Source organism: Sceloporus undulatus, chromosome 2 (assembly GCF_019175285.1).
Source record: "Sceloporus undulatus isolate JIND9_A2432 ecotype Alabama chromosome 2, SceUnd_v1.1, whole genome shotgun sequence".
In the NCBI taxonomy this organism is placed as follows: domain Eukaryota; kingdom Metazoa; phylum Chordata; class Lepidosauria; order Squamata; family Phrynosomatidae; genus Sceloporus; species Sceloporus undulatus.
In genome coordinates this window covers 114,518,266-114,542,376 of record NC_056523.1, presented here as the reverse complement: position 1 = coordinate 114,542,376, position 24,111 = coordinate 114,518,266, and the positions used below count along the sequence as shown (strand labels likewise).

The 24,111-nt window shown below is 40.6% G+C and overlaps 1 protein-coding gene across 1 annotated transcript in view; it reads left to right on the top strand.

Annotated features, from left to right (window-relative positions):
* The first annotated feature begins 5,638 nt into the window (after nucleotides 1-5,638).
* The window catches only part of KCNIP1 (potassium voltage-gated channel interacting protein 1), a 761,805-nt gene continuing 743,332 nt past the window's right edge, over nucleotides 5,639-24,111 (top strand). Inside the window, exon 1 of the mRNA XM_042452817.1 lies at nucleotides 5,639-6,095. Coding sequence (XP_042308751.1) covers nucleotides 6,008-6,095 — 88 coding nt within the window. The 5' untranslated portion in view covers nucleotides 5,639-6,007. The remainder of the gene's footprint in view (nucleotides 6,096-24,111) is intronic.

Below are 24,111 nucleotides of genomic sequence, written 5' to 3'. Positions count from 1 at the left end.
GGATGTAAACGATGATGCAGAGGAAAATGATGCCAAAGACAACCATTTGTGCTCATTCTAAAGGCTGGATGGATGTGGATATGTTGATCCAGGTTTTTTGGATCAATTTTCTAACTAAAATTTCTAGATTTACACATGAGTATATAGAATCATAGAATCGTAGAGTTGGAAGAGACCAAAAGGGTCATCCAGTCCAACCCCCTGCCATGCAGGAAATCCCCATCAAAGCATCCCTGACAGATGTCCATCCAGCCTCTGCTTAAAGACCTCCAAGGAAGGAGACCACTCCGAGGGAGTTTGTTCCACTGTCAGACAGCCCTTACTGTCAGGAAGTTCCTCCTAATGTTGAGGTGGAATCTCTTTTCCTGTAGCTTGCATCCATTGTTCCGGGTCCTGATCTCTGGAGCAGCAGAAACAAGCTTGCTCCCTCCTCAATATCCCTTCAAATATTTAAACAGGGCTATCATATCACCTCATAACCTTCTCATTCCAGGCTAAACATCCCCAGCTCCCTAAGTCGTTCCTCATAGGGCATGGTTTCCAGACTGTTCCCGATTTTAGTCGCCCTCGTTTGGACACGCTCCAGTTTCTCAATGTCCTTTCTGAATTGTGGTGCCCAGAACTGGACACAATATTCCAGGTGGGGCCTGACCAGAGCAGAATATAGTGGCACTATTACTTCTTTTGATCTAGACACTATACTTTTATTGATGCAGCCTAAAATTGCATTGGGCTTTTTACCTGCCGCATCACACTGCTGATTCATGTTAAAGTTGCGGTCTACTTGGACTCCGAGATCCCTTTCACATGTAGTTTCATTCAGCCAGGTGTCCCCCATCCTATATCTGTGCATTTTATTTTTCTGCCCTAAGTGCAGTTTGTTAGCTTTGGCTCAGCTTTCTAGTCTATCCAGGTCATTTTGAATTTTGATCCTGTCCTCTGGGTTATTGGCTACTCCTCCTAATTTGGTGTCATCTGCAATTTTGACCCCCAATTCTGTCATCCAAGTCATTGATAAAGATGTTGAATAACACTGGGCCCAGGACAGAGCCCTGTGGGACCCACAGGTCACTTCTCCCCAGGATGAAAAGGAGCCTTTGTTGAGCACCCTTTGGGTTCGGCCAATCAATCAATTACAAATCCATGTAACAGTTACCTTGTCTAGTCCACATTTTGCAAGCTTGTTTGCAAGAATGTCACGGGAAACCTTGTCAAAGGCCTTACTGAAATCAAGATATAATATATCCACAGCATTCCCTTCATCTACCAAGCTGGTAATTTTATCAAAGAAAGAGATCAGATGTGTCTGGCATGACTTGTTTCTCTGAAACCCGTGTGGGCTTTTTGTGATTATGGCATTGCCTTCTAGATGTTCACAGACTCTCTGTTTAATGATCTGCTCTAGAATCTTTCCTGGTATTGATGTCAGACTAACTGGATGATAATTGCTGGGATCCTCTTTTCCCTCCCTTTTTGAAGATGGGGACAACATTTGCCCTCTTCCAGTCTGCTGGGACTTCTCCTGTTCTCCAGGAGTTCTCAAAGATTATTGCCAATGGCTCTGATATTTCATTTGCCAGTTCTTTTAATACCCTTGGATGTAGTTCATCTGGTCCTGGAGACTTAAATTCATTTAGATTAACAAGGTATTCCTGTACTATCTCTTTACTTATTCTGTACTGAAATTCCCCTATTCTGTCCTCTGCTCTATTATCCTCAGGTTGAGCACCCTTTGCCTTTTCTGAGAAGACTGAGGCAAAGAAGGTGTTGAGTAATTCTGCCTTTTCTCTGTCCCCTGTTAGCATTTTGCCACCTTCTCCATGTAGTGGCCCTACCATTTCCTTCTTCCTTTTGCTGCGGATATATCCAAAAAGCCCTTTTTATTGTTCTTATCCTCTCTAACAAGCCTGAGTTCATTCTGCGCTTTAGCTTTTCTGACTTTATCCCTACACATGCTTGCTATTTCTTTGAATTCCTTTTTTGTGATTTCCCCATTTTTCCATTTCTTATACATGCTCTGTTTAAAAGTTAGCTCAGTTGAAAGTTCCTTAGTCATCCATCCTGGTTTCTTGAGACACCTCCCGTTTTTCTTCTTCATTGGAACTGTTTGAAAATGCGCCTTCAGTATCTGCCTTTTCAGAAACTCCCATCCATCCTGAACTTCTTTCTCTTTTAGTATTTCTAAATTATATATGGTAATAACAATCATTGGAGCAGAAGATTTTCTTTTTGCTGCTTCCTTTGAGGGGAGGAAGGCATTAGGGGGATGGATATGCTTGTTATCAATCCCAACTACTCCATTTCTATCCTCTACCTTCAAGGGAATTTTTATAATGGTTTCAGTATGAACTAGAAATGGCCCATTCGGAATGAGAAGGTACCCTCTAACCTGCCTATAACTGTTTCTCACCACCGTTTTCAGCCCCTCTGTGGTATATCTCCTCACCTTTTGATGAAAGCTTTTACACAATAGTTATAACACTATATTTCAACTTTAACTTCATCCTGTGAACTCCTAGGGCTTGCAGTTTGGGCAGAGGGCTGCAAATTCTAAACATTCCTCCCTAAACTGCAACTCCCAATATTCTATAGGAGGTAGCTATGGCAATTGAAGTGGAATCATAGCACTATAATTGTGTAATATGAAACTGCTTTATTCAGGCATTCTATATAGGGTTAAGGGAAATATGGAAGATGAAAGAACAGTGGTAGCTCCATTCCTTCCATATTTCCAGTGATCTCTATGTATAGAGGACGACTTTATGGAATTAAAATGCCTCTTCTGTTTCCATGTCTTTCCACAATTTAGACTGATTCTACTTCAGATCTCGCCTTCAGAAAGTTTACTGAGAGCAACAAAAATCAGTGTCTACATGGGCCAAATGAACCGATTTTCAGCCCATCCGCACACTGCTCTGTCTTCACAACAGACAGCCAAAGACTTGATGTGAATGCAGATTGTCTTCATGTGAGAAAGATAGTTCCACAGGAAATCCAGATGATCCCTGTGTTAATGCACATTTTAAAAACTCAGAATTTGCTCCAGATCTTCCCAGAAAATCTAGAGTATCCTGGAGAGACACCAGACAGCTGTTTACATAGTGTTCCACTGTGCTGCTCACCACTACTGGCACTGGTGAGGGTCACTCCCACTGGGGCCATAGTGAGGTGCCCAGCCATGTGATCGATGCTAGGTGTCTTGTTTCTGACCTCAGAGGGAAAAATTTGAAGTGAAGGTGATAGGTGACAGTGGGACACTGTGTAAACAGCTGCCTGGCATTGCTCCAGAATGCACAGGTAAAGGGTGGATCTTGGGGCACCTTTGGGGCCAGAATACTCCTGACACAGGCCAACGTGTCCATCCGCCCTTAATGACAGCAGTGAACCAATATTCTGTGCTTTTCAGTTACTATAAAATCTTCATGGTTTTTGGCTTTTTAAAAATATAATTCTGCTTCTTTGTATTTTATCCCCTTAAAGGTGTGTGTGAGTATCTCCTACCTCAAGTCTCATAATTCTTAAGTGCATGTATATGCATGCACAAATGGTGTCATTTTGCCTCAGAAGGACATTAGAGAAAAAAAGCTGAAATTGCTATTTCTATATATGATGAGAGGGCCCAAATTCTATAAAGGTATAGATCTCACCTGCCAGGTGAGCTCTGGATGGGAAAGCACCTATAAATCCCAAGTGCTTTAGTCTGTATTTCAGAGGAAGGACCTGGAAAAATCACCTCTGAGAATTCCTCGGCTAAGAAACCCTATGAAATCCATGGGGACAGCATATGTCAGAAGGCAAATTGAAGACACACCCAGCTGGATTTACCTGCCAAACATTCTAATGGAATACAATGTCTGAAGGGACAGTACCATTCTCCAGTGTAAGATGTGTGTAGCACGATGTGCATAACAAACAAGACAAAGGCATTTAGAAAAAAAATCTGCATCCTTTGTTTCTTTATTAAATCCAGGAGCACTCCCTCATACCTCTCTCACACTCACAAACTTAGCCAGTCAAGGAAAGAATTGGTTAATATTCTTCAAGAAGGCACAATAGGAGATTTCTAATCCTTGTAGGGATTTTACTCCAGTGTGGATTTATCCAAGCCACTAGGACCTGCTGCTAGAAGTATTGCAGAAACATAGGAGGTGTGACAGAGGGGGTAGAAATCTGGGTATACTGCTTCAAAAAGTGAGGGGTTGGATATGTTGCTTGTGCTCTCATTGGCCTATTTTTCATGGATTCCAAGGGAAGTGGAAGATAAAAGACAGGTGAATTTCCAAACAGTGATGTCTAGTGTTCTTTTATGGCTGCCTGAGGAATAACTAGATGCTAGGCAGAAATAAACCAGGTTTAGTTTCTCCAGAATATTGTGAGCATATTAATCCATGTACCCATTCACACTACAAAATTATATCATTATATTGTACTTTCTACTATGGAATAGAATTGTGGGATTTGTTGTTTGGGGAGGGGCATTTAGAATTCTTCACCAGAGAGCTCTAGTATCTCAAACTGAAAACCCCATGATACCATAAGAGGCTGCCATGGGACTTAAAGTGGAAAAAAATAGCATTATAATTGTGTATTGTGAATGGGCCCCATGGAATAGCTTTCTTTTGAATATGCCTAACTTCTAATAGCAACCAAAGTGGAAGCCTTGAATTGCTGCCCAAAAGGTTAATGCTATCATAAACCTAAATCAGGTCTGGGGATTATATGCCCCTTTGATGTTGTTAAACTGCATCTCCCAGCATTCCTCAATGCTAGCGAGCCATGCAAGGAGTTGGCGTCCAACAAAATCTGCAGGGTCAGCATTCCCCACCCCTGACCTAAATGCAGTTGTTAATTCCAGCTAGAGTAGACCCACTGGATCAATGGAAATTTGATAAATCAGCACCTATGTAAGTACTAGTGGTTCAGTGTGTCTTCTCACTTTGGAACTAAATACTGAATTGGAGGTACTGGGTTACTCACAGAGTAACTCCAGGATGCCTGAATGAATTGCCTTGTACATGTTTGGTAACAAACTAACAACTAGAGAAATGAGGAAAATCTCATAGCTCTTAGGATAAGCACCATGCCAGCTTGTTTAGGATTCAGTTATGCATGGAAAAGGTACAGTGCCAAAGCACAGCTACCTGTATTACATTGCGCTGAACATTTGCTGGCTTTTTATTTTTACTGTCCCTTTATTTTTAACAAGAGGCAGACATATAGCTGGTAAGCACCAATTGGGATGATTTTCCGTGAAATGGTAGGAACAGCTTCACCTGCTTAATGCCGGCATAACAAGAGAGCAGTTCATTAACTCAGGCTAGAAAAAGCCTAGTCTACAAGGGACATTTGAAGTGGAGCTGGAGTGGTTTTATGAAGTAATACCAGTCAGAGAAAAGATCACTTACTCTCACTATATGCTTGCAGAACAAACCAATATTTCTGCATGGGTTTTTCATTGCCTTTGATTCTGCTGAGGAAGCCAAACAACCTGAACATGAATGTGTGGACAGGGATGGTGTGCTGGGCAGAAAGATGCACTTTAAACAGCAGCATTTCAGTGCAGTAGTCACCCCCCTTCCCACTTTGGTATTAATTGCTGCATTACCATTGCCCTGTAAGCCAGTCTGCAAAGCTGGCATGGCAAACTCCTCCTTCCTGCTGCTTCTTGAAGAGACTCCCTGTGTGCTTGACTTCCTAAATACCATCCGGGCTGATCAATCCACAGGGCAGCCTTTAGCATAAATGCAGACTGGACAGTTGGGAAGGAAACATTTCTTTTGGTTGTTGTAGCTGGAGAGAGCTGTACCTTTAACACAGGCTGGGCGAACAAGCTGCCACTGCATTCGTTCCTGAAAGCTTGTGGGGAAAAATCTCTTTTGACACTAAGGTGCTGCTGCTGGAAGAGCAGGACAGAGTTTTGTATCATCTAAGTTGGAAGAGACTTTGCTGTCTGGACTGAAGGAGGGAGAGAGAAGAGTAGAGCTCTGCTTTCCTCACCCTGTGAACCATGAGTGGCTGTTCCAAGAGGTGTAAGCATGGGATTGTGAAATTTGCCCAAACCATCTTTAAACTCATCACAGGAACCCTCAACAAAGGTAGCGTAAGCAATTTCCTTTCCCATTTGCTAAGGGGAATGGGGAAGCACTGGCTGCCAACCACGAGGTATAGCTGAAATTATCCCAGTCCCTTTGGGAATGTTGTGGTTGGGAGTGAACTCTTGGTTAGTGAAGAATGAAAGTGATGTTGCTTACTTAGCCTTATGTAACTGTTTGTAACTTCTGCGAGGGAGTTTAAGGCGTTTGAAATCTGCCAGCTGCAGCATTTTTGATTCACAATTCTTGCTGTTGTGGCTCTCTGAGCAGGTTCACGTTCCAGAAGGCTATTGCTTGTGACCAGTAAACACAAAAGATTTGGAGAAAGAGACTCTCACTGATGTCAAGCTGGTATCTTGTCAGCAGAGTTGATCTATAATTTGTCTCAGAGAAACTGTGTGTGTGTGTACAAATATAAAAAAAAATCTTTAGCTGTAAATCTAGTACATCAGTTATTGCAGGCACTGCTTCAGAAGCTATTATTCATCTTGCACATTTGCAGCATTGAGAGTAAAGCGTGAATCAGCTCCCTGAATCTGTTTATTTTTAGATGAGAATTGGGAAGGGTCAAAACCTTCTTGTCTGCCTCCCTCTATCACTTTTTATGCTCACTTCCCAATTGGTGTCCAGCTGTGGTAATGGTGATACACTGAAATACTGATCCTTCAAAAACCAAATTTCTTTTTCTGAGTTCTGTTATCACTGTTAACTTGCTTGTCTGAAGTTTAGTAATAGGAAAGGCATGCTTAATACTCCACACTTTATTAATTGCCACGTGTTTTCAGACCCGATTTGCTTGATGGTGTATAGCTGAGACTTTTCTGAAATTTGGTTTATTGGATTGAGCCTATTTTTTTTTAAAGAAAAATGGATGAAATGCAGCTGTTGAGTCTCATTATGGTTGTCTGATGAATGAGTTTCTATTAAAAAGGAGAGCTTTTAGAAACCTATTAAGAACATTGTCAGAAAATTAAAGAAAATTTCTTGAAATGTTTGAAACCACAGATGTGCAATTTGGGCTTACTTGTTGTGGAAAATATTCATTTCCTTTTGGATTTTGCACCACCAGCATGAGCTGAATGTGTACCTGGAGATGTATGTTAATAGCTGACAGGAAATGCTAAAAAGTACAATATTACTGTATTCTCTTTTAGTAGGGATTGAAGAAGTGGCTCATTTGATTCCCTAATTCTGGAAATGATTTCTTAAATTAAAAAATGCACACAATAATGATTATCTCTCCTGATTTTCAGAATACATAGAACATTATGATTTTCATGCAACGTCCTCAGTTTCCTGTATTTTTTATTAAAATGTTCTTTTGTTGTCCCTTTAACTTCCTTTGCATAAAGACTGTTGAGGGTGAGCCCCACTGAGAAAAAGGAGAATGAAGCACGAATGGGTGTCTAGTGGTGCTGACAGTGTCAGCTTTCTATTATTGCCAAGGTGCCTTTTTAAACAGAAGTTCTGAAAAGTTTGTAGGACAAATAGCATGGTGGGTAATCACATATCAATGCTAAAAGAGAATCGGTGGTGTTACTCCCACTTGGATTCAGACTTCTGGTGTCCTGGTGTGCTAATTCCAATTTCTGCAGTGGGAAATAAAATTGTTTCTGCACGCAGCTTTTCTTTCCAAAAACAAAACAAAACAAAACCAAAAAAAAAGCAAAGGAAAAAAAACACTTCAAAACCAACCTGACACTTGCCAGCCAGATTCCTGAATTTGTTTTTCTTTATGTCCCCTTCTTCTTTGACTTTCAATGATGCTATCCTCTTTCTGGATAGAAAGCGTACAACAATATCTAAGAGTCCTTATTGTACTTTGGTCTCAAACAGTTGATTTTATATTGTTTGGGCTAATGGGCATCTTTTAAGACTGACCATCTCCACGCCTAATTTCACTATTTCATGATGTTAACAAATAGCCAGTTTGTTAGTAATTTTTTTAGAAAAGCTCAATGCACATGAAACATAAAACATAGTTACCAATAGAGGGGAAAAACAAACTTATTACCAGATACAATGTACAACCTTATAAACCATCTGAGACCCTGTTATGCATGCCATCTCAGAGAGAGCGGATGTTGGTGGAGGATCTAGGATGGGACCTTCTGCATAGCATCACCCTGGTTATTCCCTGTTTCCCTTGTTACTGGCCTTTAGAAAGTTGGCAAACTCTATACTACCTCACCAAGCTTTAGTGACTGATGTGGCTTTGTGATTTTAGAGGACCTCCATTTTTTTCACAGTACATGCAATTTAAACAAGGTTGGTGTTACTTCTTGTTTGTAGTTGTTGTATGTTATTATTCTTATGTTTTCGTTGTATGTTTCATGAAACTCTATTGAATAGAAGAGTAATTCATAAATAAAATAAGCAGAAGAAATGTAGAACTATGTCAAACAAATAGACCTCTCAGTGTGATTTCCTTTGTGCAGCCTGATCCCAAGCATATTTGTTAATAAGAAAGTTCTATGGGGTTTTGTTCCCTTGTTGTTCAGGAATCACTGAATGAAGTTGCTAATCCATCTTGTGAGGTATCACCATTGTGAAAGGAGCCCCTGTTGCAATTTTCCCTTGCACCAGAGATCACTCACATGAGGAGGACTTCGGACTTCGGACAGCTGCTTCCTGAGTGATAAGGTCGCCATCAATTGCACTGATGGCTGCCTAGTAAGCAGAGCTTGGAGAATTTTCATGGTTTTTACATAGCCCCTAAAGTAGGGGCTATGTATGGTTTGTGAATATATAACAGTCATGAAGTGCATAACTCTAGGTTACACATTTGTAACTGCCTTAGAGAATTCTGGCCCTCTTTTATCTCAAAGATCCAATGTAACTTAAGCTGATGATTCTAATTTCATGAGCCATGAAACTCTGAAAAATTATTCTCAACACCCTTTAATGGATTAACCATAAAAGGAGTGGAAAAGACTTGGGTGAACAGTAACAGCAGTATAAATGAACTGTGTGATCCTGGCATGTTGAGAAATGCATACCTTTATACAGATGTTATCTCTTCTTTAGCTGACTGATATCTGCAATTTATTCAAAAGCTAACACAGGTGCAAAGAGATCTGCACCATCATCCCAACAAGCCCCATAGAATGAATATTTTTCATATTATTTGTTTCAAGCGAAATCATATAGAAATGGTAGGTAGTACTATTAATCTGTCATGGGAGAAATTCACAGGAGAAAGATACTTTCAAGTCCATTCTGGGATTTTTGTTGTGGTTTTACTGGTATCACTCAACAGAGTTGGGCTTAAGAAATATTAGCATCCCAGAGTTGCTATGTCTTTGTCCATTCTTGGATGATGCAGTGATGAGGTTGTGGAAACAATTTTCTTGCAGCTACAGCTGCCCCTACCCCAGATAAATTGTTTGTAATTGTCAGATCACATTCTGAAGTCTGTGGAGTCTGTGGTTAGAAGGCCATGGTTGGAAATCGTGCGTGGCTTTTCAACCAATGGTTAAGATGCAAGATACTATAGCTGGAAGGGAAGGCAATATCCTGCCAGGACAGAGTTCAGCTCTGTTGAGGGATGTCCCTAAACCTGCTGCTGATCATATTGACCTTACTGTCACTATAAGTTCAGTGTACCTTTGAAGGCAATGGCCCATGGGAGGGAAAGAAGCAGCAATCTGTTTTTGGTTTATTCTCTTGGGTGAGAGGAGCAAAAGAAGAAGATAAGAAGTGACAGTCATGTAGGACAAGAGCTGGTGCTACTCCCTGTGTCTCTTGAGAGGGCATCTTTCCCAAGATAACATAAAACTTAGAGCCTACACCGCCTGCCTTATCACCTGTGAGCTCAAGTACATTGTCTACTGTTTCCAATATCTACTCAATTAGAACTGAAAGTCATGTGGGAGTTCATCTAGTGCAGGAAAAAATGCCCTCTGAATCCAATCTGACAGTACTTGTTACAAGTTTAGCAATGCTAATTAGACTCCAGGTAGTTTGCAGTAATGACTTATTTTGCTCATCTTGAAAAGTGGGTTAGAAGTGCTTTAAAGAGACTGCAAGGTTGTTTTAGGTCCAAAACACACTGCAGAAATAATCCAGGTTGAGACTGCTTTAACTGCCCTAGCTCAGTCCTAGGAAATCCTGGGAACTGTAATTTATTGTGACACCAGAGTGCTCAGATAGAACATTAAATGTCTCACAAAACTACAGTTCCCAGAATTCCCTAGCATTTAGCCAAGACAGTTAAAATGGTTTCAAACGGAGTAATCTCTGCAGTGTGTTTTGGACCTTAACTCTGCTGACCATTCAGTGACCCTGGAGACTGAATCTGCGGCCTGCAGTGTTACACTGTGAACAGGCTGGTTTCAGCTATAGTGATCTTGGGGCCTGGACCTATTGATGACCCACAGACATTCTAAACATAGGAGTGTGATGTTGTTGTTTTTAGACTATATGCACAAAAAATGTCTTCGCTTTGTCTCATGTGAAAATGCTTGTTGGACTAGAGATTAATAATCTTATCAAGAATCTTGTCCTTGAATTGCTTCAGCTAAACAGTGCTGCCCTAGTCATGTTTCTACCTTGCTCATTGCAACTCATGAAACTGGGGAATACATATTCATCTTATTAATATTTCTGGGACTTCATTGAAGTTGAACATGAGTGAACAGTGTGATGCGGCAGCTAAAAAGGCCAATGCTATTTTAGGCTGCATCAATATAAATATAGTGTCTAGATCAAGAGAAGTAATAGTGCCACTGTATTCTGCTCTGGTCAGGCCCCACCTAGAATATTGTGTCCAGTTCTGGGCACCACAATTCAGAAAGGACATTGAGAAACTGGAGCGTGTCCAAAGGAGGGCGACAAAAATGGTGAAGGGTCTGGAAACCATGCCCTATGAGGAACGACTTAGGGAGCTGGGGATGTTTAGCCTGGAGAAAAGAAGGTTAAGAGGCGATATGATAGCCCTGTTTAAATATTTGAAAGGATGTCATGTTGAAGAGGGAGCAAGCTTGTTTTCTGCTGCTCCAGAAAACAGGACCCGGAACAATGGATGCAAGCTACAGGATAAGAGATTCCACCTGAACATTAGGAGGAACTTCCTGACAGTGAGGGCTGTTCGACAGTGGAATGCACTCCCTCGGAGGGTGATAGATTCTCCTTCCTTGGAGGTCTTTAAACAGAGGCTGGATGGCCATCTGTCAGGGATGCTTTGATTTGGATTTCCTGCATGGCAGGGGGTTGGACTGGATGGCCCTAGTTGTCTCTTCCAACTCTATGATTCTATGATTCATTGTTACCTTGCTACTTTGGTTATTTAACTTACTGGGACAGATCTTCTCTCCCCAGATAAAAAAAGGATACAGTGGTAGCATATAAAGAGCGCCTGCCCTTTCTCCTCTGATTTCACTGCCAAGAATCACTGCTGTGAAGAAGCTATTTGGTGACAAGAGGGGAATTTCCTCCCAATGCAAATAGGTGCTTCAGAGAAGTGGTTTTAATCAAACCCAAAACATGGAAAGGCTAAATTGCTCACCAGCTTCTGATCGTTATCACAACAGCCCCATGTCAGTGCTGCTATTTGTATTTTGGGGAAAAAGTGTTGGTTAAAAGCTGATTAAATAAAAACATGTTTAGTTTTATTCTCAGATGCCACTTCTCTTAAACAGGTTGAGTCTCCCTTATCCAAAATGCCTGAGACCAAAATGCCTGAGTCTTTTGGATTTTAAAATTATTTTGGAATATTTTCAGATATGTAATGAGGTGCTGGAGGAGGGACCCAAATCTAAACATGAAATTCGTTTATGTTTCATAAACACTTTTATAAGCATAGCCTGAAGCTAATTTTATATATAACATTTTAAATATTTTTTACATGAAAAAGGCTTGTGCACACTGAACCATCACAAAGCAAAGGTGTCACTATCTCATCCACCTATGTGGACAATTTTGGATTATTGTGGACTTTGGAATTCCAGATAAGGGATACTCAGCCTGAATAGGTTTACCCTGTCCTTCTGCCTGAAAAAAAATGTATGGGTGGGTGTATGGAGATGGGAAGCAGTACCTATCTTTTCCAGTCTGGTTTAGATATTTATACATCCATCAAATGCAATGTATTTCTACAAAATGTCAAATCATATATTTTCATAGATGTTGACTGCTCTATCTGCCACTCAACCAAAGGTTTGTTATGTTAGAGGTTTGTGGGACTCAGCAATGTGGTTAATGTGCATTAGATTCTGGGGCTATTAAGGTGCTTAGACAAATCAGAAATCTAAAATGCAAAAAAGTTCGGAGACATCTGGATTGATTCCAAATTGAGGTGTCTTGATTTGGATGCAGTGAACTAATTCTAAAGTGGGCTAATTCCAAAGCTTTAGACCCATCTTGGAAGGTGTTTTATTTTTACATTTGTCAACCCAGTTTAATACATTTTTGAGACTTTGCAGGCTTTCCATAAAAGAAAAACAGTGAGGAATGAAGTATAGTTTTGGGACCTGCTGCTTTTCATTCTAGTTGAGGAATTATTTTACTAAGGCTCTCTGGTTGGTTGGTATATTGTATGAACATATCAGAAGCTACTCTCTGGATAAATCTAGTGTTAGTCCCTAGTAAAACTGATGTGATTTAAGTTAGTTGTGAGATTCATTTTGATGTGTAGGACTTATAATGAATTTGGCAGTTTGTTTCTAACAGCAGTGCATGGACTGTGTAGTGCCACATGGCAGTAACTGTGAAATTGTGTTGGGTTGCTGTACTGATCTGCTATAGCATTTCTTGACATCCAGTGCACCCACCTTCCCCCTCTGCTTTTATTAAAAGCTGTGTTATAATGAGTTACTCTAATCGTTCATCTAATGCAGTCAGTTCTGTTTACCCTGATAGATAGTGGATTACTTGGCTAGAAGTGTTTCACCATGTTTTCTACCCAATTTTCTCGAACCCAAGTTGCTATAGATTTAAAGGGATAAAGCCTTCCTTTGATTAAAACATTTAAATCATGTTATTTAACTTCTTCCTCTACTTTGCTCTGTAGCCTAACATTTTTCATGGAGATAGTGAGCATTCTTGTAAGCCCATGTCCTGCATGCAATGGTTTTTTTTTTTAAATTTTGTTGAGCAGTTCTTCTCCATAGTTTAGCCAAAAATATTCACAAAATGGCTTAAAGCATTAGCAATAAAACAGCTAGCCCTGCTATAAGGCTTGCAATCTGAAAGACATAACCAAAAAGGAAAAGTAGGATGGAGAAGGTAACAAGAAACAAGGGGCAGAAAAGGTAAAACACAAGCTTCAGCACCAGTTCTTAGAATTCTAGTTCTTGCCATGACCAGCTTGGATGGAAACATTTTGCATGTAGCCTTTTAGAACAGCTACTGGCTAGGTGAGGGAGAATTGGCTAAAGGTATTTTGTTGCCTGAGTCAGACAAGACCCCATATATGGAAGCTGGGAGGACTGAAAAATTCAATATTCATTCAGCAGAAACCAGTATTCACCACCACATTTGAAGGCAGCAGACCAGCTGATGCAGAGCGAGCTTCTTTGCATGCACACAGCTCTGTCCTCCAGTATCTCACTGCTGTTCTCCATGTAGCATCCACTGCCTGACGTAGCTGCTTCACTCTGCCTCATGGTAAAGCCCTACAGAGGACACTTTGGAAGAACCCAAAACTGCTAATCTCCACAGTAGCAATGGAATAGCCCTGTTCTTTTCACTCTCTGCCCTATAGCCTGATCAAACAGTTAGATATACTACTTGTGGAAGAATCAAATGTGTATGGGAAAGGAGCATTAAATACCTTCACTAGCATGTCCAACGTGTGTAAGTTTCAGTTTCCTAATATTTCTCAGAATCCCACCATCTTGCTTCTCCATCTAAGTTCTGGGTTGTAACACTTGGTGTTGTTTTTTGTTTGTTTGTTTGTTTGTTTGTTTTTGTTCTCTGCATGGAAATTTTGTTGCTGTTGGGTATGCATTTTTTTTAAAGCACACATTTTGCTTTTTGCCATTGCATGCATTTTTCACACATCCTCCTCCAATAAAGTGTTCTCATTTTTCAGTTAACTTCTAATTTTGTTCTTCGACATGCCAGTTTTCTAGTACAGTATTTGATTTTCTAGGGAATCTGGGTGGACTACTGCTGCCAAATGCTGCAGTTAAGTATTTCTTAGACCTAAGCAAAGAATGATTAATGAAAGTCTTTCTAAACGAGATATGTGGTACAGTAGCTTTTCAATACAATGTGGCAGGAAAACTATAATGCAGTGTTGTTGGGATGCTAATTTAGTACAGTCCCATAAATAGCTGAAATCCTGAAAATAACGCCCTGTTATACAACTGCACTGTGGAAAATAATCCAGCTTCAGTATTTGTCATTAACAAGACTCCTTCTTTCTCAGCTATTTTTTTAAATTAAAAAAAAAGATATTGTCTATGGACTAGAAATAGGTCTGAAACCACTTCATGTATTCCTACATTTACTTCATCCAAAGAGCTCAGAGCAGCATTAATGATGGGTCTTCTGGCTTCACAATCATAACATCCCTTTGAAGAGGGTTAGGATGAACATTTGTGACAGGCTGAAGCTTATCCATTGATCTTCATGGCTTTGGGTCGGGGATTTAAACCCATCCTCAATTTTAGGCTAACACTTTAATCTCTACCACATCCCATTTCTCCCAGGGGTCCATCCCTACCTTTTTTAGTTATTTACGTAAGGGAAAAGATGATATCAACTGAATAACCCTGGAGATTGTGAAAAACAATTCCCAGGCTTAGGAAAAGAGGCCTTTCTTCTCTGATCAGGGTTATGGTGGTAGTTGCTCTTTGCAGTTCATCTCCCTGATGTTCTATTTTCTGTACCTAAAGTTATGGCTGATTTGGAACCAATTCATGAGGAGTTAACATTTATGGTGTGAATTGCTTTTCAGTGTGCTGTCCATTCACCAAGTTGCATTTACATTGTGTTCATTAACGGCAGCAAAATTCTACTTGAGGCTTTTCAGGGTATTACCACCTTCCCTCCTTCTCCCTTTTTGCGCATGAATGAATAAAGAAATAGACACATGCAGTCTTCCAGGAGAGAATACAATATGGGTAGTTTGAACTATATTCACATTCCTCCATCCTTAATCTCTCCCAAAGACCTTATTGCAGATGATGTACCACTTTGAAACTGCTGCAAATAAGCTCCATAGGATTGTGAGGTCCAACACTACTTCATACTGTGCTTGACTCACTTTATTCAGATTTATAAAGATGGCTTTCAAAGAGATGTGCTGCTTTTCAACCAGGCAAAAAAGTTTTCTGGCTCTTAATTGGCCTTACAATTTGTGCTAGCTTGAATCTATTTGAACTATTGGCAGCGTCGAGCTCCATTGATCATCATGCACTCAACTTCATCCTTGAACACTTTTCTGCCTGTAGCCCAGGATTCAGTTTTCATGCTCCATCTTACACATTTTTGCTTCCAAGTGGTGCTGTGTTTATCATCTCTGTTTAGATATTTCACAACTAAAGTTCAATTAGACAATGAAAATCTGAAATTATTCCAGCCTTGAATGAAAGTATTTGTAGCAGCAACAGTGTGCACAGGAATTTCCTATGAGCCTTCTTCTTACATGCTAGTTTTCAGTTATGCTGATTTAATAATACTGAGGTCAGGGATGATTATTCAGTTTGGGTAACCCTGGAATGAAGAGGTGGATAATGTACAGCCTTCCATGTGATATTGGACTGCAAATCCAAGCAGATCTCACCATGATATCCAATGCTGGAGCATGTTGGGAGCTATAGTACAATATATGGAGAGTGTCTAAAGAACTTCGGCCACTCCTGCAGTTATGGCTCTTATTTTGATTTGTCAGGGACTCTTACTCATGTCTGTCAAACTAGAGGGTTCTGTTTCTAATTCTTGAGAAACTGAATAGAGATTGTGGATTAAAAATAAAAACCTTGAAATGAAGGGATACATCCTGTGGTTCTACTCTGACTTCAGAACATGGTGTTTTAGCCCATAAAAATGCACAATTCATTTGGATTCAGTTAGATGCTTGTCAAGCCTTCCTTCCACTGTCAGATTAACTTTCAGTGCTGAAGTTGCTGATGTTTTAACCTTTAGATGGCTTTTTTTTGGTTCTGACAATTACTAAAAGCAATGAAAATGTTTGATGGTGGTGGCTTATTAAAAAAACAAACTCTTTTGTCTTCTCATATTAAAACTACAGTATTTTCCTCATTCTGTGTAATTTGAAACTATCTGTCTGCAAGCCAAATTCATATTCTTTCTTGGACATCTTGCTATACCCTTTAAGGACAGTGTAGATGAGCTGAGATTTTGTGTGGCCATCTTCTGTGGAAGAATCTAGTTTACAACTTTGGGTAGGTATGTGTCATCCATTTCTCTTCAGTGCTCCTGTTGTACTTGTCAGACTTGTGGCCCAAGCTGATATAAATATTTACAAAATAATGAGCTTCAAAATTACAGTTACCCAGTGATAACAAACAATTTCACATACTTGCAGAACTGACACAGGCACCTAATTTGCACATCATTTAAAAGTCCACACATACATTTGTCCAAGCGGAAAAGAAAAATTAGATGCTTCTTGAAGCATATCTAACTCTTTCCCCTCCCTACAACTTGAGAAAATAATAGGGGCTCTAGGAATTTGTTAGTTCAACTTCTAGACTGTTTGACCTTGCTTGCAATTTGGTTAACAGCTAGGTCTTCTGAGTCAAGCTGTGTTATATGCCTCTCCACATTATAAACCAGTTATTCAGAGCCAGCATGTTCAGGAATCTTTTACTAATGGCAAGCGTACACTATGGCCTCTTGGCAGTTTAAGTACATTCAGAGGAATTGGCTTCACTCCTTTTTGAAAACAGTTGATTATCTGGCATTTTGTTTTTGTGTAAGATAATTTGCTATGTTTTTTTTACTAGTGGGATACAATTACACTCTTACCTATTCCAGCCTTCCTCCAAAAAGTTCATAAATACATTTGCACCAGATACTGTAAACCTCTAAACTGAACATCAAATTTGATGGGTTTTTTTTTTAAAAAAATCTCTGTTGTGATTTTAAAATCTCTGGTCCCATTCCCACTATTGTTTAAATCGGATTGTGTTGAATCATGATCCGATTTATACCAGCATGGTTTTCCCCCATTTACCCTGAGTCAAAAAGGAGCTGGGTTTTCCAGCTCTTTTTTGGGCTGAATCGATTTATTTGACAATAAATCAATTCAGCCCAGTGGGAACCCAGGGCGGATTTGAATCTGCCCTGGCAGCCCCTCTCCGCTGTGCCTCCCTCCCACCCATGCCTCCTTCCCCCTCTCCTCCTCCTCCTTCCTTCCCTGCCTCCTTCCTTCCTTCCTTCCTTCCTTCCTCCTTCCCTCTTTCCTGGGGGCCCCGGTGGTGGCGGTGGCAGACTTTGGATGTGCCTCCATCCGGCGTGCCTTAGTCCTCCAGTGTTGTCCAGGATGGAGGCATGTCCAAAGTCCCCCAGCTGGCAGCCTTCCCCGCTGCTGCCAGCGCCACTGCTATCCTTCAGGCTGCCTCCCTGAGCTTGGGATTCTGAGAGGCTCTGGCAGCCTGGAGGACAGCAGCAGCAGTGGTGGCAGCGGTAGGGAAGGCTGCCGTCTGGGGGACTTTGGACGTGCCTCCGTCCTGGATGTCACTGGAGGACTAAGGCACTCCAGATGGAGTCACATCCAGTGAGTCCCGGCCAGCAGCCTTCTCTGCTGCCACCATCGCCACCACTGGGGGCCCCAGGAAGGAGGGAAGAATGAGGGGAGGAGGAGAGGGAGGAAGGAGGAGAAGAAGGAAGGAAGGAAGGAAGGGAGGGAGGGAGGGAGGGAGAGGAAAGAAGGGAGGGAGGAAGGGAGAGAGGCATGGCAGGAGAGGCTCAGAAAGCCTGTCTTGCCATGTCAAAAAGAATCCTGTCAAAACAGGCATTTCAATTCCTGAAAGGAATCTTGAAACCAGAGCAAACATAGTAGAAACCACTGTGTTTGCTGAACCGGTTTCAGGATTCGGTTTAGGAACTGAATCTACAGGTAAGTCGGAATGGGCCCTTTGTTGTCACCAGGGCACCAAATGCTTGTGCTCAGCTAGCCCTTTGTCAAGAAATACAATTGTTTGGGTTGATCACCTGGACAGTGCATGTGCCCCTCTGTCCCCTGAAGTATGCTTACTTTTGTTGTCAGGCATTTCAGAATGGCTGTGCCCAGCGTTTTGTATTCTCATCACTGACATACTGTCAGATCCCTAAAGCCTTCCTGTTTAAGAGAACTTTGGAGATATGAGTGATTTTAAGACTTATATATGTGTGGTTTTTGTTGCTGTTGCTTTTACTTGCTGCAGTGATCTGTGCTTATTACCTAGATATATTTTTCTTGTATTCTGTTGCTTTTAATAACTTCCTGTTTGGGGTGCTAGTTTTACCATGTTATCAAGACTGCTGCCTCAAATTTATTAAAGGAAAGGAGGAGATAAATGTCCCATTCAGAATTGCATGGCTCTTTTGAACTATAAGACTTTAAAAACTTTATGTAAAATTCCTTTCCTCCCTATGAACTTTCTGTTTGTTTTCTTAAACTGAATAGTAGAGTATGTATATTCTACCCTGGGAGTTTTGCTGCAGGATTTTAATGTCACTAAATAAAGCCAAAAAAAGCCAAAAAATCCACTATACAATAATGGTATCATAGCAAACACAAGCTGAGGGATCTCTAAGGCTGTACTATCTCTAGTAAAATACTATCTTTCCTATTATTTGTAAATGTTCCTAGTAAAATATAAGAAGCATGTCATATTCTGCTAAGAGTTTTGCTAGAAAATGCACAAGTCATCATTATTCCTTCTGCATGTCTATTAAATCCCAAATACTCATAAAAGCCTAACTTTAGCAAAATACAATCTAGCAACCTTGTCTGGTGATTATGCTGTAAATGGAATTGTCATATACTGTATATAATTTTCTACTTGGCTTAACAAAGGTTTTTGTGTAGTGCTACAAACCAACACAGAAACATTTTCTCTGAGGTTTCTGAAGTTCTTTCTGTAGGGTTTCATATGACACCCCTTTCCTATGATGCCTGAGGTTCATGGGACAGGATTCTGAGGCCTGAATTTAGTTGTTTGCCCAAATAGAGTAGACCTTGGATGCTATCACACAGTGGAGGCAAGCATCATGAAAACGTGATTAAAATGCAGTACTAGTATGATTGGGGAAGACTGTCTCCTCTACAACTCCCTTCTGTGGGAGGCTAGGCTGACCCCTCTCCCTGGTTTCCTTTTGCTGGCTAGCAAAGATTTTTTTGTTTAAGCAGGCATTTAATATGTAATTGCTCTCTGGGAGGCTTTTTATTAAAGTGTGTGCTGCGTTTATGTTTTTAGGTTTTGTAATTTTTTAAAAATAATTTTATACAATTTTGTACCATTTAAAATGTGACAATTTTAATTGTGTAATGGTTTAACTGATTTTTTCCCTTGAATCACCTTGAGTCCCACTCAAGAAAGGAGATATAATAGACAGACAGACAGACAGATAGTGTGTTGAGAAGCATATTGTTGCAATATAGATCTTTTCTGTTTTCCTTTGATGTTAAAGAGTATAGTTATACTGGAAAAGTCTTACCTATCCTGCTTTCTCAGATATTCAAAGGGATGCTGTAGCACCTTTGTGACTAACTGGAAAAAAAAAAAACAAGCTGGTGGCATGAGCTTTCATAGACTTGGGGCTACTTCCTCAGATATGTGGCATGGATTGTCCAGGGTCAGACCTATATAAGGGGGCTGTGTATGAGAACAGCAATAGAACTGCAAAATTTGTGGTTATGGAGATGAAGTGTGCTATTCTACTTTCTGGGGGAGAAAGTCATAAAAGTGTTCTTTTGCCATTTTTTCCCCCAGCATGACAAAAGGCACAATTTTACAACCGTCTCCCTTGGGAAGAGAACTTAAGTACTTCAACACCATGCAAAGAGGCAAGTAGAAAGAAACTTTTCTGTTGCTCCTTTTCAGCTTTCTTTTGTCATGCAATAAGGCTCTTAGGGTCAAAGCAGATGGCCCAGAAGGAACTGCCTCTGGCCACTCTAGTCCCAATCAGGCTGGGACTGTGGTGACTATACGGCCCACTCCTAAAGTCAGTCGCTGCCGTGGTCCCAAATGGGCCACTGGCAGGAGCGCATGTAATCCACTCCTTTTTCCAGTGGCTCCGGGCCTCCTTTGGCAGCCTCAGAGCAGCTCCCAGCCACTTTGGGGGTGTGCATCATCTGAATGCCATGGCCCTAAAGTGGCTGGAAGCTGCTTCTTTTGGTGCATCTGTTTCAGGCATGCATACTGATTTTCAAGACTATCACAGCTATGTCTATTTGAATTATACCTAGCTATTCTTACTCTAACTCTTACTCTAACTCCACCTTCACCATCTCAATCCAAAAATAATAAACCAAGGTCCTTAAATGCTCTATTATTCCACTCCTCACAGCAACTAATCTCCAGCTACCAACTGCTAAACTCCCTGTTTCAATCTCTCTTGACACAATTACTCCACCATTAACTAGTCTTACTTAACCATTCTGTATGCTCATGGTTGTGATGTACGTCAAGATAATAGCATGATTGACTTTTCCTCATGACTGCTTCATATCTGTGTGTATGTTTCCAGATCAAAAGAACTGAAAATACACCAACTCGCATACAGCAGGGATCTACAGAACAGGATGTTGATACTGAGTGGTCTGCATGCTGATTATGTATAAGAAGCTTCACTTTACTCATGTTGCAAATAATATATTAAAGAAATTACCCTTTCTTCACCTTAGATAGCTGCATTTGGTCCCAAAGTATGTTAGTATGGTGTTTATTAGGAGCAGTTGCTTAAAATCAATCTCTGAGAGAAGGTGGATGAAAATGCACGTGACTGGATGTATTTGATCAGAAAATACATTTGGCTAGATCAGAACTGCATTTGATATGCTGTGTTTATAGTTTTAGTGTCAAAACAGCCTAAAACTTTCAATTAAAGTTTTCTAAAAGAAGGGATGGCAACAGTAAATTAAATTAACTTGGGATGCATTCAAAGGCTTTGCTACAATCTATAAAGCATAGGCTGGTTTTGTTCTGAAATTCTTTGCTGTGCTCCATTATCCAACATATGTTTGGCATGGGATTCTTAGTGCCTTTTCCTTTCCTGAGCCAACCTAGGACCTCTGGTATTTCTCTCTCCATATATGGTAAAAGTCTTTGTTGTAAAATTTTGTGCATCATTTTGCTTTCATGGGAATTTAATAGAAATAGCAAGTCATTTCTATACTGCTTATGAGTGCACTTAACAACTCGCTAAGTGGTTTACAATGTGTAAGCTAATTGCCCCCAACAATTATGGGTACTCATTTTAGCGACCTTAGAAGGATGCCAGGCTGAGGCAAGCCTGGAGCCCTTGGCCGGTATTGAACTCTCAACTTTGCAACTGTGAGTGAATGGCTGCAGTACAGTACCCACATTTAACCACTGCATCACCAGGGCTTCTTAATGCAATGATGCTGTGGTTACTACAACTCCTAGTGTCCCCTTTATTGAGGATTGGAATGTATATTGAGCATTTCTAGTCTGTGGATCATTATTTTCCATCTTTGTTTACAGACATTAGAATTAGAATGGATTCTGTCTCTGTAGCCTGAAGCAGCTCTGTTTGTATGCCATCTGTTCCCAGCGATTTATTTCCCCCAGGTGCCCTGAGCGCAACTTCTACTTCACTTTCTAAAATTATGGATTTCATCTTTAAATGGTTTTCCTAGAATTAATCTGTCATCCTTTCATCTCTTTTATATAGATCCTCATTGTATAGTTTCCATTGTATTTTTATTTGTGCTTCCAACATATTTGTATTAGTTAATGCAATGTGTTCCCCTGCTGGTCATAAAGCATTCCCACTTTTGAGATTTAAATTTCCCTTTGATTTCTCAGATCTTGTAAAAGAGGTATCTTGCTCTTCCCTTTTTGTTGTCATTTCCTATTTCTCTGCATTGATTATTGTAATCATTCTCTGTGTCCCTGTGCACAAGTCACTGAACAGTGGCATTCAGGATTCTGACTCTTGTTTCTTTTTACAAACAATTTATTTAATGTTACCTCCTGATGCCAGAGGCTGACTATTTTTTTGTCACTGGGTGAGGGCCACAGCTCCTGAGACCTCTGTTTCATAGTCATAGATAATGAAGTGAAGAAAGGCATTTCTTTGCTATGTTCTTCAGTGGATCTTTCCTGTTCCCACCAATTACAGCAAGTGACTGTAAACCATACTGCTTAATAACATGAACATTAAACTTCGCTGTGTGCCTTGGAAGGCATGGTCCTAGTTTGGGAAGCAAGTTGCTTCATGAGTCTCTGTTTGCAGGCTTGTAACTCTCTCCAGTAGAGACCTATTTTCTCAGCTGCCTAACTCCAGTGAGATGTTTATTGCAAGATTTTTCAGATAATCTGGTAATAAAGGCCAGATACCTAGGAGACAGCCTGGCTGAATTCATTATCAACTCTCCAGTATATTAGAATACATATAGACCAGTGAAATGGATGTCTAATTTGCAATCCATGATTACTCCTGAGTTCTGGATTAAGCAGTATATTTAGTCTACTTTTAAAATCGGTAAACAAGTTCCCCAAACCTGTTAAAAACAAAATAAAAAGCAACAAAAAATAGATGCAAAAATAGTGACTGTTAGGACTTTATTACATGGCTTAAAAACCTGACATACACCTGCCACGTGGAAGTCTCTTTTAGGATAAAGTTCGGTATTACCACATGCAAAATGCTGCCAATGCTGCTGCTCAGCTGAATCCTGGCTAACTTCTGGTTAGAAGCCGCACTCAACCAGCCGTTTTGCAAAGCTGGGAGCTTCCTGGTCTTGAAAACAGGCTGTCTGAGTATGGCTTCTAGTCAGAAGTTAGCTGGGATTCAGCTGGGTGGCAACACTGGCAGCATTTTGTATGTGATAATACCTGACTTTATCCTGAAAGAGACTTCAACGCAGCAGGGGTAAATTGGGCTTTTAAGACACACGATAAACTCCTTACTTATTTCTTTAAGCTGGTGTAAACACCAGCCCTGAGTTTTGTTTCAAATTTGCTATCACTTTTCAAGGGATTTAAAATTAGCTTGTATTGCTGCTTTTAGATTCAAGTGTTTTGTTTTTTAAAATCACCATTTGATGCTGTTGGTGTGTTCGATCTGCTTTTGCAGGAGCCTTTTAGTTATAGTACTATGATCCCACTTTGACTATAGTCAAATCTTATGGAATCTTGGAATGTACAGTTTAGGGATTTTCAGCTGCACGCATTATCACTTCCACCCACTGCTCTGACCACATCTCTCCTGTGTTGGCATCCCTTCACTGGCTTCCCCTACCTTTCCGCATTCAGTATAAGCTCATGCTGTCGACATTCAAAGCCCTCCATGGACTGGCCCCTCCTTACTTATCAGACCTTCTTTCTCCTCACCTTCCCACCAGGGCTCTCCGTTCTGGTAGTCAAGGGTTCCTGTCCCAGCCCAGGATTTCCTCTGCCCCATCCCGGATTCGCCCCTTTTCACTCGCTGCCCCTCACTCCTGGAACCTTCTTCCCCCACAAGCAAGAGCCATCACTTCAAAACGGAGTTGAAAACCATCCTGTTCAGTGAAGCCTTCTCAGGCATTGCATAATTGTTGCTTACTATTTGATGTTCTTTTGGTGCCTGTTTATCAAACCATTTCCTGTATTGCTATGTACTGTATATGTATTATCCTACTTGAGAGTATGTATTTTCCCTGGAAGAAGATTAACCATCCATTATGAAGCCAAGCCCTCCCTCCAGTCCATCTGCCTTGGTCCAGGCCTCGGAGGTAGAGAGTAACTGCTGGACCTCATCCCCTTTCCCTCCACCACTCCCTTCTCCTTCTGTGTCATGTCTTTTTAGATTGTAAGATCGAGGGCAGGGAACCGTCTAACTAAAAAGATTGCATGTACAGCGCTGTGTAAATTTACAGCGCTTCATAAATAAAGGT